Raw genomic sequence first — 13,552 nt, 5'->3', positions numbered from 1 at the left:
CTATTTGGTCTTACAAAATTATCTCAAGTATTGGCAGTAGATGTAATTGATTATCTGCAATCTTTCCAGTCTATCACTTTAAAATTAAGGACACCTAGCTCTGGAGTAGCTTTCCACAAAATGTAACAAACAACCAGACATTTATTAGGAAATTTCAAAATGAAATTTTTTCATTTGAAAAATGAATTTTTTTTTTCCTGTTTCTTGTAGGGTGGCCAAACTGGAGAAGCCAGTGGAAGTGTACCGAATACATCTCTAAATTTCTCTACTTTACTCACTAACCCCACTCTGATGAACATGGTAACAAAAGTCATTACAAGCTTCATTTCAGAAAATATTTAATGCTTTATGTTTATTTGTTTATATAATTTATATGTATGAAGTAAAAATATGTTCAAGTATTTGACACACTGACTTTTATAATTTCTGTTAAGGGATTATAATGTAATCTCATAGGCTTTGCAAGAGTCTTGCTTGTGAGTAAAAACAGAAATGGAATATAAGATAATGTTTGCTTCTCTGTCACATTAAGCAAATTGGAAAGCATATGTACTAAAAAGAAATCGTAAACAAATAACCACAGTAAAGATACACACAGATTTACTACTGTTCTCTTATTTTCAGGCCACACAACTCATGCAAGATTCCAACATGCAGAATTTGTAAGCATATTTTACTTCTTTCCTGATACAATAAGAAATTGATATATACATTGTTTTTCTTAGAGAGTAGAATGTTACTCTCTCGCTGTGTTAGAAGTAATTTGATTCTTATAAAGATATTAAGAAATTCTGTTCATAAAAAATTTAGTGGAGTTTCCCTTGTTTTTTGTATTATGAATGTACAGCTCAACTCTGATTGCCTAACTTGATACTTTAATTAAATTTTTGAAATAACTATTTAAAAGAATGTGACATTTGATATTTCCTTGAAGCGGGTTGGTTAAAATTTTCTGGTGTATTTCTATTAATTACAATTTATACCTTGTTGGACATATTTGACATATATTAAAAGATACACAGAAAAATTTTATTTATTCTGAAGTATGGTAAATTATTATGGTAAATTTTAATATTTTAATAAGTTCTTAGGTCAGAAAATGTTTCATTTTGGACATACATTGTGGTACAAAAGAGATCACAGTTATTTCATTTAGAACATAATTTTAATATCTTGTGAAATGATTGTGAATTAATATTTTTTCTGTGTATATTTTGTTTTAGTGTGTGGTATTCAAAATTTAATTAAAGGTTTTTATTATTATCAGATATGAATAAACTTTGCATCAAAATATAGCTAATAATCCAAATAGTATTTTTAAAAAGTTGTAAGTTCTTAACTTTGTAAGACAATATTTAAAAAAAAAAAATTTCCACTAATGTAAGAATTGTGATATTAGCTCTCTATCTATTCTGTGTTTTCTAATTTATTTGCCATTTCTTCAAGAATAACAAAATTAAATGTAAATTACTTATTGTAATGTCTTCATTACTCAGGCAAAGCACAATTTTTATAGCCTTCCATCTCATGTGGTTACAGAGCCACAAACACACAAAATATCAGATCCCTCTTGCTGTGCCAACTTGTTTCATCCTCTTTCATAAATTACCAGTAGTTCTATCTGATATGTAATAGAATGCCAGAGTATTAATCAGTCAAGTTTTCTGTTCAGAAAGTTGTATTTTTCTTTCAGTTCAAAGTTTATTCCTAAAGAAAACACATCGACAGGCTTAGCTGAATTGTTAATGGCTTTTGTTGTATTGTTAGAAAGTCAAAAAAATTGTAATAATTATATGAGATTAATTGGCATTATTCAGTATTCTTTGGTACATTATTTCATTAAATAAATAAGTTAGTGCAATAGTACCATTAGTATAAAAAAGAAAAATAGAGTTAAACATCATTGGCAGTCACAGCAAAAGATAATAAACAAATTGGGTAAGTACCACATTTCTTGTTTTAATTATTACAGAAGTAATTAAAACATAATAAAAATGTTCATGAGGTATTCCTACGTGTTATGTAATTCAGTAAGGTATATGAGTTACATGTTTACCAAATGTGGTGGAATTATTGGTCATGGTTCAAAGGGTACCAAGTTAAATATAAATTGACATGTACTGTTACAATTTCAAAGGTTTGTAGGCTAAACAAACGGTTTCAATGTGAAGTCATTCTAGAAAGGAAGAAAGTAGATAAGTTAGATTATTTGATCGTGGTTATGAGAGAATTATGTTAGAGAAAATAACTAACAAAATAAATTTTTACGAAAAACAACATTTGACGCGCGTGTATGATGTTACGCAAATGAAATTTGAGATTCGTCAAATGAAAAGTATTTTTAATTTTAGCACAAAGATCATTTTGCACTCAGAGCATTCAACATTTTGACTGTATGTTCACGGATAGATGTTTAGTGAAAATTCCACTATATATTTTTTTTTGACTACAAATGACTTCATAAATTTTGTAACTTACCAATGATAAAGATACATGAACAGAAACTCTATAACCCAAGTATGTTGGAAAGGTAAACCTTTCCAAAGCACGTGGGTTATAGGGTTTTTATTCATTTCTATTGAGACTTCTTGAATCTACATGTTTTTCTTACATCATGAATACACACAAAACATGTTGGAAGTTATAGTATGGAAACTATAAAGGCCAATTTGAGGTCATGAAAATATCTGAGCCTGTAGTGAGAAAGTTAAATAGGTTTAGTATTTTGTTTATATTACTGGGTGTAAAAGTTAAATAGGTTTAGTATTTTGTTTACATTACTGGGTGTAAAAGTTAAATAGGTTTAGTATTTTGTTTATATTACTGGGTGTAAAAGTTAAATAGGTTTAGTATTTTGTTTGCATTACTGGGTGTATAGCTGCTATTACCCCACCCTGCCTCTTTGAACACACTTCAGAAATTGTGGTTATATTGGTTACTAAGAAATAAATGGAAATTGATAAATTACATTTTGTTTTACACACACAATAATAAAATTATTCTCAGATTATGATACTCAAGGAAGCATCAAGATAACGTTACTTATATTTCATACAGAATTTTTTAACTTTTATTTTCTAGTAACATTTAAAATTACTTTGTAAATGTCCATTTTTTTATTTTTGTTTGATTTTAAGGATGAGTAATTTGATGCAAGGATCACTGAGTCAGGGTGGAGGTGGGATGGAGGCACTGTTACAAGCGTAAGAGATTAAACAATTTTTTTATACATACTCTTTAAAGCAAACAAATATGTATGTATTATAAGTAACTTTAAAATTTGTTTAACTTTTTTACTACTTTGAAATTTGGAGTGGTACTATTAATATAATTTATTTTTTCTGTATATGAAATATACATTTTTATATTCATTTACAGGAAGATTAGAAAACTTTAAAAGTTTACATAATTTTAATATAAAACTTGTACATCCATTACTATTTGTATGCACCAAGGTGTAACCATGATTAGTTCCCTAAACCTCCACTGTCCAGGACAAAAAAAAAACACAACAAATGTTGAAAGTAACGTTGGATTTTCATGTCGCAGATTGTGTCAGAAGAATGAAATATTTTCAATAGTTGTTGCTTTATGCTAAAAATTAAATGTATACAAACCTTCAGATAATAAGAATCTTCTTAACCATTTATTAGATCAGTTTGCGAGTAGTGCATTGTCTGAGGTTTATAATGGTAAAAATGAGATAAGCCTAAATAAATGTTTCATGATTTTAATAATAGATATTAATTGAGTGCTCTTCATTAGTGGACAACAGTTAGCAGCTCAGATGCAAGCATCAAATCCTGAACTTGTTGAACAGTTACGGAGACAGATGGGAAACCAGAATCCTCAAAGTCAGGACAAACCAGGTTAGTTATGAAGCTGATAATGTGCTTTTGAAAGTTTTAAAATGTTTTATTTTTGTTCAACCACTAAACAGTTTCCCCAGATACATTTATCTCAAGTTAGAATTTGCTTTTTTGAGATAGTTTTTAAAATTTTTTTATTCGATGTACCAAATAGCAGAAACTAATATGATTAGGGAAAGACTTTCTAGGCACATTGAACATCAAAAGAGTGAAGAGAGTTGTGTGGTGTTCAGCAGACAAATGTGTTTCCAACATGTGGAAATGTTATACACTAAATAAACACAGGTGCACACCAATCGTGTTATGTTCAGTAATTCTATAAGTCTCAAAACTACAGTTTTCTGTTAGAGTTTAGAAGTTTTGTTTTAAACACCGACACAGACAAAAAGGGTTATGATTTAACAGGTCTTGCCTGTCTAAACTAGTGTGACGCCTTAAGTTTGTCTTGAGGGCTTATAAACATAATATTTGGCTTACAGGATATACCACTTTAATTGAATTGGTTAAACAGGTTAAGAAAGTCTCCATATTACTGCAAGAAACAGACATTCTAAACTAGTTGTGAAAAGGTAAAATTCTTGGTGATTTCAGTCCATATATGATTAGAATGTGGTTATAGAGAGAGGGTGAACCCATAACTTAAAACTGGTATTCCTTGCTACTCTTAATCACAGAATGAATACAAGATGACTTTGTTACATTCTATCTTATTCTTTTAAATTACAAAATAGTATTGGTACAAAGCACTAGCAATGTAATCAGTAATGGTAAGTAGCAAGTTTATTTTTGAAGTATATTTTTCAGTATAATGACTAATATTAAGAAAGTTTGGTAGAGGCCTAATGTGGACTGTTCTTTTGCCTATTCTAAGGTCATCGATACAGATTGGATCTGCAAACCCAATGAAATAATTAGGCCTCACATAATAGTGATGTGTATATAATATTACATAATAATAAGGGGACGGTGCTCTAATATTATTTATACACATAAATTAAGTTACTATATGTTGAGTTGAAAACAACTAAAATAATGTAAACATTGTTTTATTTCCAGGAGCTGACCAGTGAATAACAAAAGCCCAGTGTGTATACTGACCGTGGCTCAAGAATCATAAATGAAATATTTCTGAACATCTTCCAAAAATATGGAAAATGTTTCAGTTTATGAAAAAAGACCAACAAATTGGATACAGTCAAATTGTCACCTTACATACTGAGACTTGCATTTAAAGATTTGGAAATATTAAATGTTCTTTTGTCGTACTACCCACATGCGATGTTCTGTTATTTTTTTATTCAAGAAAACATTTTAGAAGCATGCATGTTGTCTTCACTGTTGATTGTTTGTAGTTCCTTCTGTATGAATTGTTTGTATGTAAACCACATTACACTGGGTTTCTATAATTACAGTATAGTAATACTTTAAAGGTACAGATAGTATGAATATTACATACCCTGGGTACTATCTTTGTTGAAAACATTCCCTTCTTGAGATGGTTGTTTCTGAGCAAGTTGTCATGCTGCAGTTTAAGGTGATGGTTGTTGCTTTCTGACCTGCACTAAAGACTACTGTTCAGTTTACAAAAAATTGTATTTTTCAACCATCAACACTTCTGTAAGTTTCATATGACAGAGGAGATTTTCAGCTATTGAATTTGTGGTTTAGTGTTTTAAGTACAACTGTGACTTAATTTGTTTAAACTCAAAAGCTATGGAGCATGTTGTGTAATTAATTAAAAAACAAGATACATACACGTATGTGGGATTGGTTTAAAACTTAATAATAAAAAAACGATATGTACACTACATGGGATTGGTTTGAAAGGTGAAATTTTGTTGTTTTTTTAGCTTTCCCTCATCAAATAAATATTACTTTTTATTTGTTCACAAAAAATGAACCTATGAGAAAGGTCACTGTTAAAGTATTATTTAAACTGGCTGTACTAGTTTTAGTTGTAAGATATTTCAATTTTCTTGTGTTATCTAGATCATTTGAAGACAGCAATGTCCTTACACAACCATTCACATTACAAAAAAATATTAGTAGTTGTAGCCTGTCCACTGAAATTGGTCATTATCAAAATTCTAGGTAACTTTTGTTTTTGTTTGCAACGCTTTTAAAAATATGTTACTATAATTTTAGACACTTTATGGTTATGGTGGTGGTTATTTTCATGTGTTCATGATGATAAAAATATTTTCAAAATTTGCATTTATTCAGTGATAAATGGAATTAATGTGATTATCTTCTGAACTGCACATTGGAGGGCAGTAATGTAGCAGCAGATGAAACGTTATGACAGAAACAGTTCCATATAAATACATTAATATTGTTAAATAATTATGTTAATAAAATATAATTTATGTACTAACTACATATCCATTCAGTTCTAAACATGGTTATTAAACACATCTACTTAAATGTATTGTTCAGCATTTGGACTGTTTTTATGTAAGAAAATAGGTCACTGACGTGTGTTCAAAATATAATAATCGTTTTTATTTTGAACATTGTTGATTTTTTGATTCACTGACTGTTGTACATGTACACTTATCCTTGTGGAATGGAGATGTTTCTCATAAGGCTTAAAATGATTAATGGGCCAAGAACCTGTGTGTGTATAAAAGTTGTGGCTCTAAATAATTAGATCATAGAACACTCGGATCTTTTAGTTCAGTTAAATATAATACTGAGCTAAGACTTGAAATTAGCCCATTAATTACAAAACTCAATAAAACCGTTTTATTTCAGGTTACTATTTCTGATAAGACCCAAAACTTGGGTACAATAATGCTTCAGAATACACAAAAAGATGGAATTAAGTTATTTTTTAAAGAATAAATTACAAAATGGAACTCTACGCATAATGTAAATATATTCTTTAATAATCTATTAACTTATCATGATCTTTGTTTCATCAAAATAATTGTGATAAAATATCCAATTTATTCATAAAAATAGGTTAAGACAAGATAATGATACTTCATACTTGTTTTTAGTGAAACGTTGGTAATTGGTTAAGAAAATGTTTTTAAAACTTAAGGCTCTGAGTGAGTTCTCATAAAATGTGTAGTCCAAACTACAACAACCAAAGTTCACTATCCTAAACATAATATTAAAGGTCTAACAATTTTATTTAAGTCATTGTTATGTTAAGTGTTCTACAAAAATAAATTATGCTAATTTATTATATTAGTCTAATATACTATCATATAGAGTAACTAAAAAATGAATCTGCCCACCAGTAGCTAATACATCTGTTTCTACTTACAAAGGTTAGAATGTATTATTTTATCAGGTGGGGATCCTCAATGTTAGCTATACTGTGGCCATAAATTCATTAATATCTCAAGGTTCAGCCAGCTTATGCAAACCAGTCTTTGTTATACAACTTTAATAATTAAGTAGAAGTTAGAATGAAATAATTATATTTGATATAGTAAGTAGTATATTTATATCATTAATGAAACTTTGACATGAATAAACAAAATAGGATACCTAAAGAAATTCATAGCTAATAGATCCCTTCTTAAATTGTAAGTCATTGATACGTCTTTGTTTGGAAACTGGCTCTCTCTCTCTAGCAATAGACTTTGCCAAATAAACTGTACATCTTCTCAAATATATAACTTAAGTGTGACGATTAATGACCAGATGTTTTGTAAAATGTGTGCTGGGTTGGATGCATAAATGTTTCTTAAAAATACACAAGACTATAGACAGTAACAAGAAAAAATGTAACAATTTAGGGTGATGACAGCCCTGCTTAGAGGGAAGATGTTTGTTTTACTCTCAACTGTTGTTGAAGTGTTTGTTTACTTTGATTGGGGGCCATCCAAGTGGGGGTCAAGTGTCCTCATTCATGCCACTTTCTACTTTAAAATTTTTAAGTGTTGGCAATCTTAAAACTAGCTTCGTGTACTGTCTACATTTTCTAAACATCTTCTCTGTTCCCAACTTCTGTTTTAGAATTACTTCAGTAACTCGTGTAGCAAGTACCCATAGGATTACTGTATGGAGTAATAAATATCACATTCAGTTACATTATTACCAAGAACTTATGATTGGAAGGAAAGAAATATGCAGAATAATATCAATGAGGATTCACAGTTATATTACACTATGTGATTTGTAAAGAGCTTTCAACTGTTTAGAATTTTTGTCACTACAAAAATTGATTAATTTGGCTGTAACTTGTACAGTAACAGAACTTCTCCCCTTTAAAAATATGAATAATTATCAATTTTCCAATTGCAAGGTACCTGCCTACTGTTTTATAAACCAAAAATGAAAGCAGCTCAGGTTTCTGAACTTTAACCTATTTTAAAACTATTAAGACTGGATTTTGGTTTTTAATGTACAAATCTTTATAATTACCTTCAAGATAATATGTACATTTCATTTCAATCTAAATGTTGCTAACATTTATCTTTTAAAATCAGAAAAAGGAACACTTCAAATTTTAAACCATTTCATATTATTCTACAAGCACCTCTTAAAGGCCAAATTTTACTTAATTTATCTGCTAGTACTCCTGTAAAAGCCATTTTCTGAACGTCTTTTGATAGGTGGAGTGGTCATTGCCATTATTATCTACTGGTACCACTTTTACCAGAATAGTGTCAGTTGTACAAAGTGCCACATGATGAGGTTACTGTTATCATTGACTCATTGTAATACCATCTTGTAAGAGGTACAGATGTCTTCTTCCACCAGTCCTTATTTCTACATGAACATGAGTGAAATCTATTGCAATTTATCCAAATGAATAAAAACCTGGTATTGAGATGCAGGGTCAAGAATTATCTATAAAAAAATATTTTTTTATATTAGACACCATTGCTGTTTCAATGTCATATTAGTAAAATGATATCAAGTGACACAAAACAAGCTAGCTGTTTAAAAATTCTGTACAATGGCATCCAGTTGTAGCTGCAAACATCTGATTTAATCTTGAAACCTGTAGAAAGCCAAAAATGACAGTTATATGGAGGGTTGTTTGTGTATGTCTAAATGAACATTCCCCTGACAAACACTTGGAAACAATTTACAACAAACTGTTGTATTGGCTGGTATTCATTTGTCCATGACCATCACATACCCGATTTTCATAATGAATGAGTTATTGATAGAGTGGATATTCTGTGTTAGTTACATTATCACAAATTCCAGGTCTTTAGAATAGTGGATTGAATTATTGGTTAATTTTCACAAAACACACAGTATATTAAGATAAGTTTTTTGCAAAGTTTTGAATGTATATGCTGGGATCTCTTGTTTAATTCTTTATTCCAAGGGTTTTGGGAAAAGCCTCGATGTTCCATTTTTTCAGTCAGTAATAAAACAGACATTATGTTCACAATTTTTTTAATCTTACCACATTCTGTATACACACATTTGGGTATCACCAACAAAATCTTTAAAATACTGATAGAACAAACATCACAAAACATGTAAAAATAACATCAATTATTTAAACATATACCAATGTAATAAGTTCACAATGAAAAATGTAGTTTCATCCGATATAAAGCACAAGTCTACTGAAAGATAAAAACATTAAAATTGCCAACTGTACACTAGCACACAGAAATAAGTGTACATAACTGTGTAACAAGCTGCCAAGACAAGTGTGACTAGCTATCAAGACAACATAATGAGAAGCAAAGCAGTCCTGTTTCACCACAAAACATTTTCAACTATTTCTAAAAACATCTTAAATTACTAGTTAGAAAAAAAAAGTTATACTTTTGTTTCTCACGTCAAAGTCTTCAAATATCAAATGAAGCTTATTGGATACTCTATGTTCTGTTGAAGGAAAATGGAAACATTCCCCAACAGATAAACACCTTCAGAAACCACATTCACCTGGAAGTTTAAGTTCAGTTTATAGTTTACTGTGGTTAAAATAATGATTTTTATGGCTCATATATTAATCAGTGTTACTAATGAGAATTGAAAAGTAAAGCTCTAATATTATGTATTACCAGAAGGTGCAAAGCACTGACTTAAAGTTGTCTCATGCTGTGAGGCTAAGATACACAAGTTATCTTCTAACTCATGAAAAACATCTAACATTAACTATTTCTTTCAAGTTATTGAAAACCTAGCAGCTCATGTTTAAACATGGATTTAACAATAACTCCATTACATTTAATAGCTACTATCATTAATAAATTATGTACAGTAATCAACTGTATTTCATTAGCTTAATACTGCTAGATATACTTATTTACAGAAATGCAATGGTTTTTTTAAATGCAACAGTAAAAATAAATAAATCAGCAGCAGATGTACAAGCAAAACCAGACAAAAATACAATCTTGATATCACATGACCAGATTACGCTCATATTTCTCACAATTAAATACAGAAAATCCTATGGTAGTGTTTTAACTTTTTGACATATCTTTTACGATGTAAAAATGAGAAATGGATTATTTTATCAGTTATATCTTCAGGAAGAACAAAATCTTTTCTTTTGTGATAAACAAAACTCTTTAAAAATATTATGTTTCCGTCTTCAAGCAAGCAATATTTTACACTAAGCAGTAAGAAAAAAACAGCTTTTTATATATACAAAATATTTAAAAGTCTACCATTAGAAAACTTACAAAAAAATTTTTGTGTAAAAGCTACACGAGGGCTATCTGCATAGCCATTGTAAGACTAAGAGGGAAAGCAACTAGTCATTACCACCCACCACCAACTCTTGGGCTACTCTTTTTATCAACAAACAGTGGAATTGAACATCAAATTATAATGCTCCCATAGCTGATAGGGGGAGCATGTTTGATGTGACAGGGATACAAATCCATGACCTTCAGCATACAAGTAGAGTGCCCAAACCACTCACAAAAAATATCAATGGAATAAGATAATCTGATTTTCTAGTATTATGGAATAAAGACTTGTAATAATCTTATGCTACAGGCAACATTTTAAGTACCTTAACAATGAATTCTGTAGTGAAAATAAAACTTCAAAACACTTGCTGAATTTTCAGAAAAAAGAAGTCACTAAAATAATCAACTTTCCACAATGTCATTTTGTTAAACTATTGAAATTCATAGACTTTATACAAAATGACAGGATACAAAGTTGAATGATTAACAAAAAGTATGGAATTTAACTAACAACTTTTTTCTGTAACTTGCTACTCTTCACTTGTTTCATCATTCTTAAAGTAATTCTTTTATCAGCACATTTTTAGTAAAAACTATAAAGAAAAACAAAAGTATATGTACACTCTGAAAGAGACTTAAATAGGACTCTTGAACCTTTTCACAGCATTTTGGGTCAGGAAGTAGAAAGCATAGAATGGACATTCCAGCACAAATATTCAACTCTTTTTACTGTACAAAGGGTAAAAGATATTTGGTAGTAATAAACGTTTATTTTTCTTTTATGTTTTAAAGCCAATTAGGTAATGTGTTAAAATACCACATAAGGTATTTCACATTTATTCACCACTTAAAACCTTGTAAACACTGATTCTACAATGATGTTAGTAATGGTAGGCTGTTTGTAGTCTAATTTAAGCATTATGACTAATATATAAACATAACATAAGGATTAGCTGAAACATTACTTAGTATTTTTTGTTTTTGGCTACAATTTAGTGTTATAAAACCTCCAAATTAAATTATTTTGCTGTTATATCACTAACGTTAACAAAAAATAAAGAATAAAAAAACTTTTCAAATAAATCACCATGAATATTGAGCATTCAACATAAATACCATACTAGGCCTAATATCTGGATGATAGTTTAGTTGCTAAGCAACATACAATTTCTCAAAGCTCTTTGAGAATACCATTCCATTTAATATTCTTCAATTAGTACAACCTCAGAAGCAATGAGTGATACTTGTGTTTTTATGAAATTATTTGAGGCCACTTAATACATTAAGATCAACTACTGAAAAAACAATAATTGTTTTCTTCTCATGAATCTCAAATTCATCAACTGTAGTTTTTTGTTTTACCAAAAATAACTTGTTGCATGCAGGATGTGCTCTAAGATATGGAAATAGTGCTGTTTCAGTTAAAAAAAAAACTATTTATAAATGTGTGGTTACTGATACTTCGATCTCCACTCAGCAAAACAACAAAACTTGAATAATTCTGACAAAATATTAAAGTAGTGGAGCTACAAATAAACAGGTAGGACAAACTGATCTACAGACCTAAGACTGACAACATAAAACCTACAAATAGTGATGAAGCCAATATATCTTGTCTTAAAAACATAAATATATAAAATAGGTGTTTCCTATCAAGAATCATTTAATGAGGCAACATATCAAGTACAACACTTCATTTAAAAAATCGTTTATCTAGACTTGTGTCATTTTCAAAATATTATCACTTGAACAAATATATTTTTTACAGAAAAAAACAGTAAAATTTCTCTATATGATCAAAGACAGGTAAAAAATACTAGAAGCCAATTGAAACCATATCAAATTGTTGGCCAACACTTTTCATAAGTTGTCAATCAGTAAAATGTCTGATAATATGACAGTCAACTAACAAGAACCATCTTATGAAGATAAAGAATTCACTGAAGGGAAAAACTCAGATATAGCTAACTTTTTTGATACAATAATATGACAGGCAAACAAGAACCATCTTATGACGATAAAATAAATTCACTGAAGGAAAAAACTCAGATATAGCTAACGTTTGATATAATAATGACAGTCAAATAACAAGAACCATCTTATGAAGATAAAATTCACTGAAGGGAAAAAACTCAGATATAGCTAACTTTTGATATAATAATAATGAGTCAACTAACAAGAACCATCTTATGAAGATAAAAAAAAATTCACTGAAGGGAAAAACTCAGATATAGCTAACTTTTGATATAATAATAATAATAATGAGTCAACTAATAAGAACCATCTTATGAAGATAAAAAATTCACTGAAGGGAAAACTCAGATATAGCTAAAAAAACTGAAATAAAATCAGGATATAATCATAATTTATAAATTAAATTTCTAACAATATGTTTGGCTTGTCACTATCAGTTTTGAAATAGAGAGCACTAAAATGTATTCATCTTCACAAAAGAAAAATCTTGAGTGAGAACAACATCACGAGTGAGCAGCACTTTAGTTTAACTGTTTTATGTCTACCACCTTAATTGTTTATGAGATAAAAAATACGATTAAGGTGAACCAGACGCATCTTAATAACTCATCTATTAAACTTGAATAAAACCTCATAAATAACATAGTATTGGTTAAACTTCACTCTATTTCCCTTTTTACACATATTAAGCGAATATTAATTCTATTTATGGAATGTTATTTTTCAAAACTACAACCAAAAGAGAAGTATTACTTTCAACAGAACTATCTATATGACATGATCTGATACTTCTGTATACAACATTCTGTGAGCACAAACTTAGTATATAACCAAAAAATTTAATATAGTATTTTTAAAGTGGTATAAATCTTGTATTCTGTTGTGACAGACACCAGAAGTATTTGAAATACAGACTAATGCATACACTTCCTCTGACTGAAGAAGCTATGTTTATAAATTGGTTTGAGGTTTAAAAAATATCACAATATTTCAATAAGAGATAAGGAGTAAGACAAATTTTTCAGTTTTAAACTTATTATTCTAAAAAATTCTTTGATTGGTAAATTAACATAAAACAAA

At 29.3% G+C, this 13,552-nt stretch overlaps 1 protein-coding gene across 1 annotated transcript in view; it reads left to right on the top strand.

The window, feature by feature from the left end:
• LOC143248475 (small glutamine-rich tetratricopeptide repeat-containing protein beta-like) overlaps window positions 1-5,141 on the top strand; it is a 31,952-nt gene extending 26,811 nt beyond the window's left edge. The window contains 5 exon segments of the mRNA XM_076496874.1: window positions 211-300; window positions 625-662; window positions 3,138-3,203; window positions 3,766-3,869; window positions 4,926-5,141. Coding sequence (XP_076352989.1) covers window positions 211-300; window positions 625-662; window positions 3,138-3,203; window positions 3,766-3,869; window positions 4,926-4,939 — 312 coding nt within the window. The 3' untranslated portion in view covers window positions 4,940-5,141.
• Window positions 5,142-13,552: the final 8,411 nt, after the last annotated feature.

This window comes from Tachypleus tridentatus, chromosome 4 (genome assembly GCF_004210375.1).
Source record: "Tachypleus tridentatus isolate NWPU-2018 chromosome 4, ASM421037v1, whole genome shotgun sequence".
In the NCBI taxonomy this organism is placed as follows: domain Eukaryota; kingdom Metazoa; phylum Arthropoda; class Merostomata; order Xiphosura; family Limulidae; genus Tachypleus; species Tachypleus tridentatus.
Note: the sequence above shows the minus strand (reverse complement) of the source record. Positions and strands in the feature narration are given on the sequence as shown.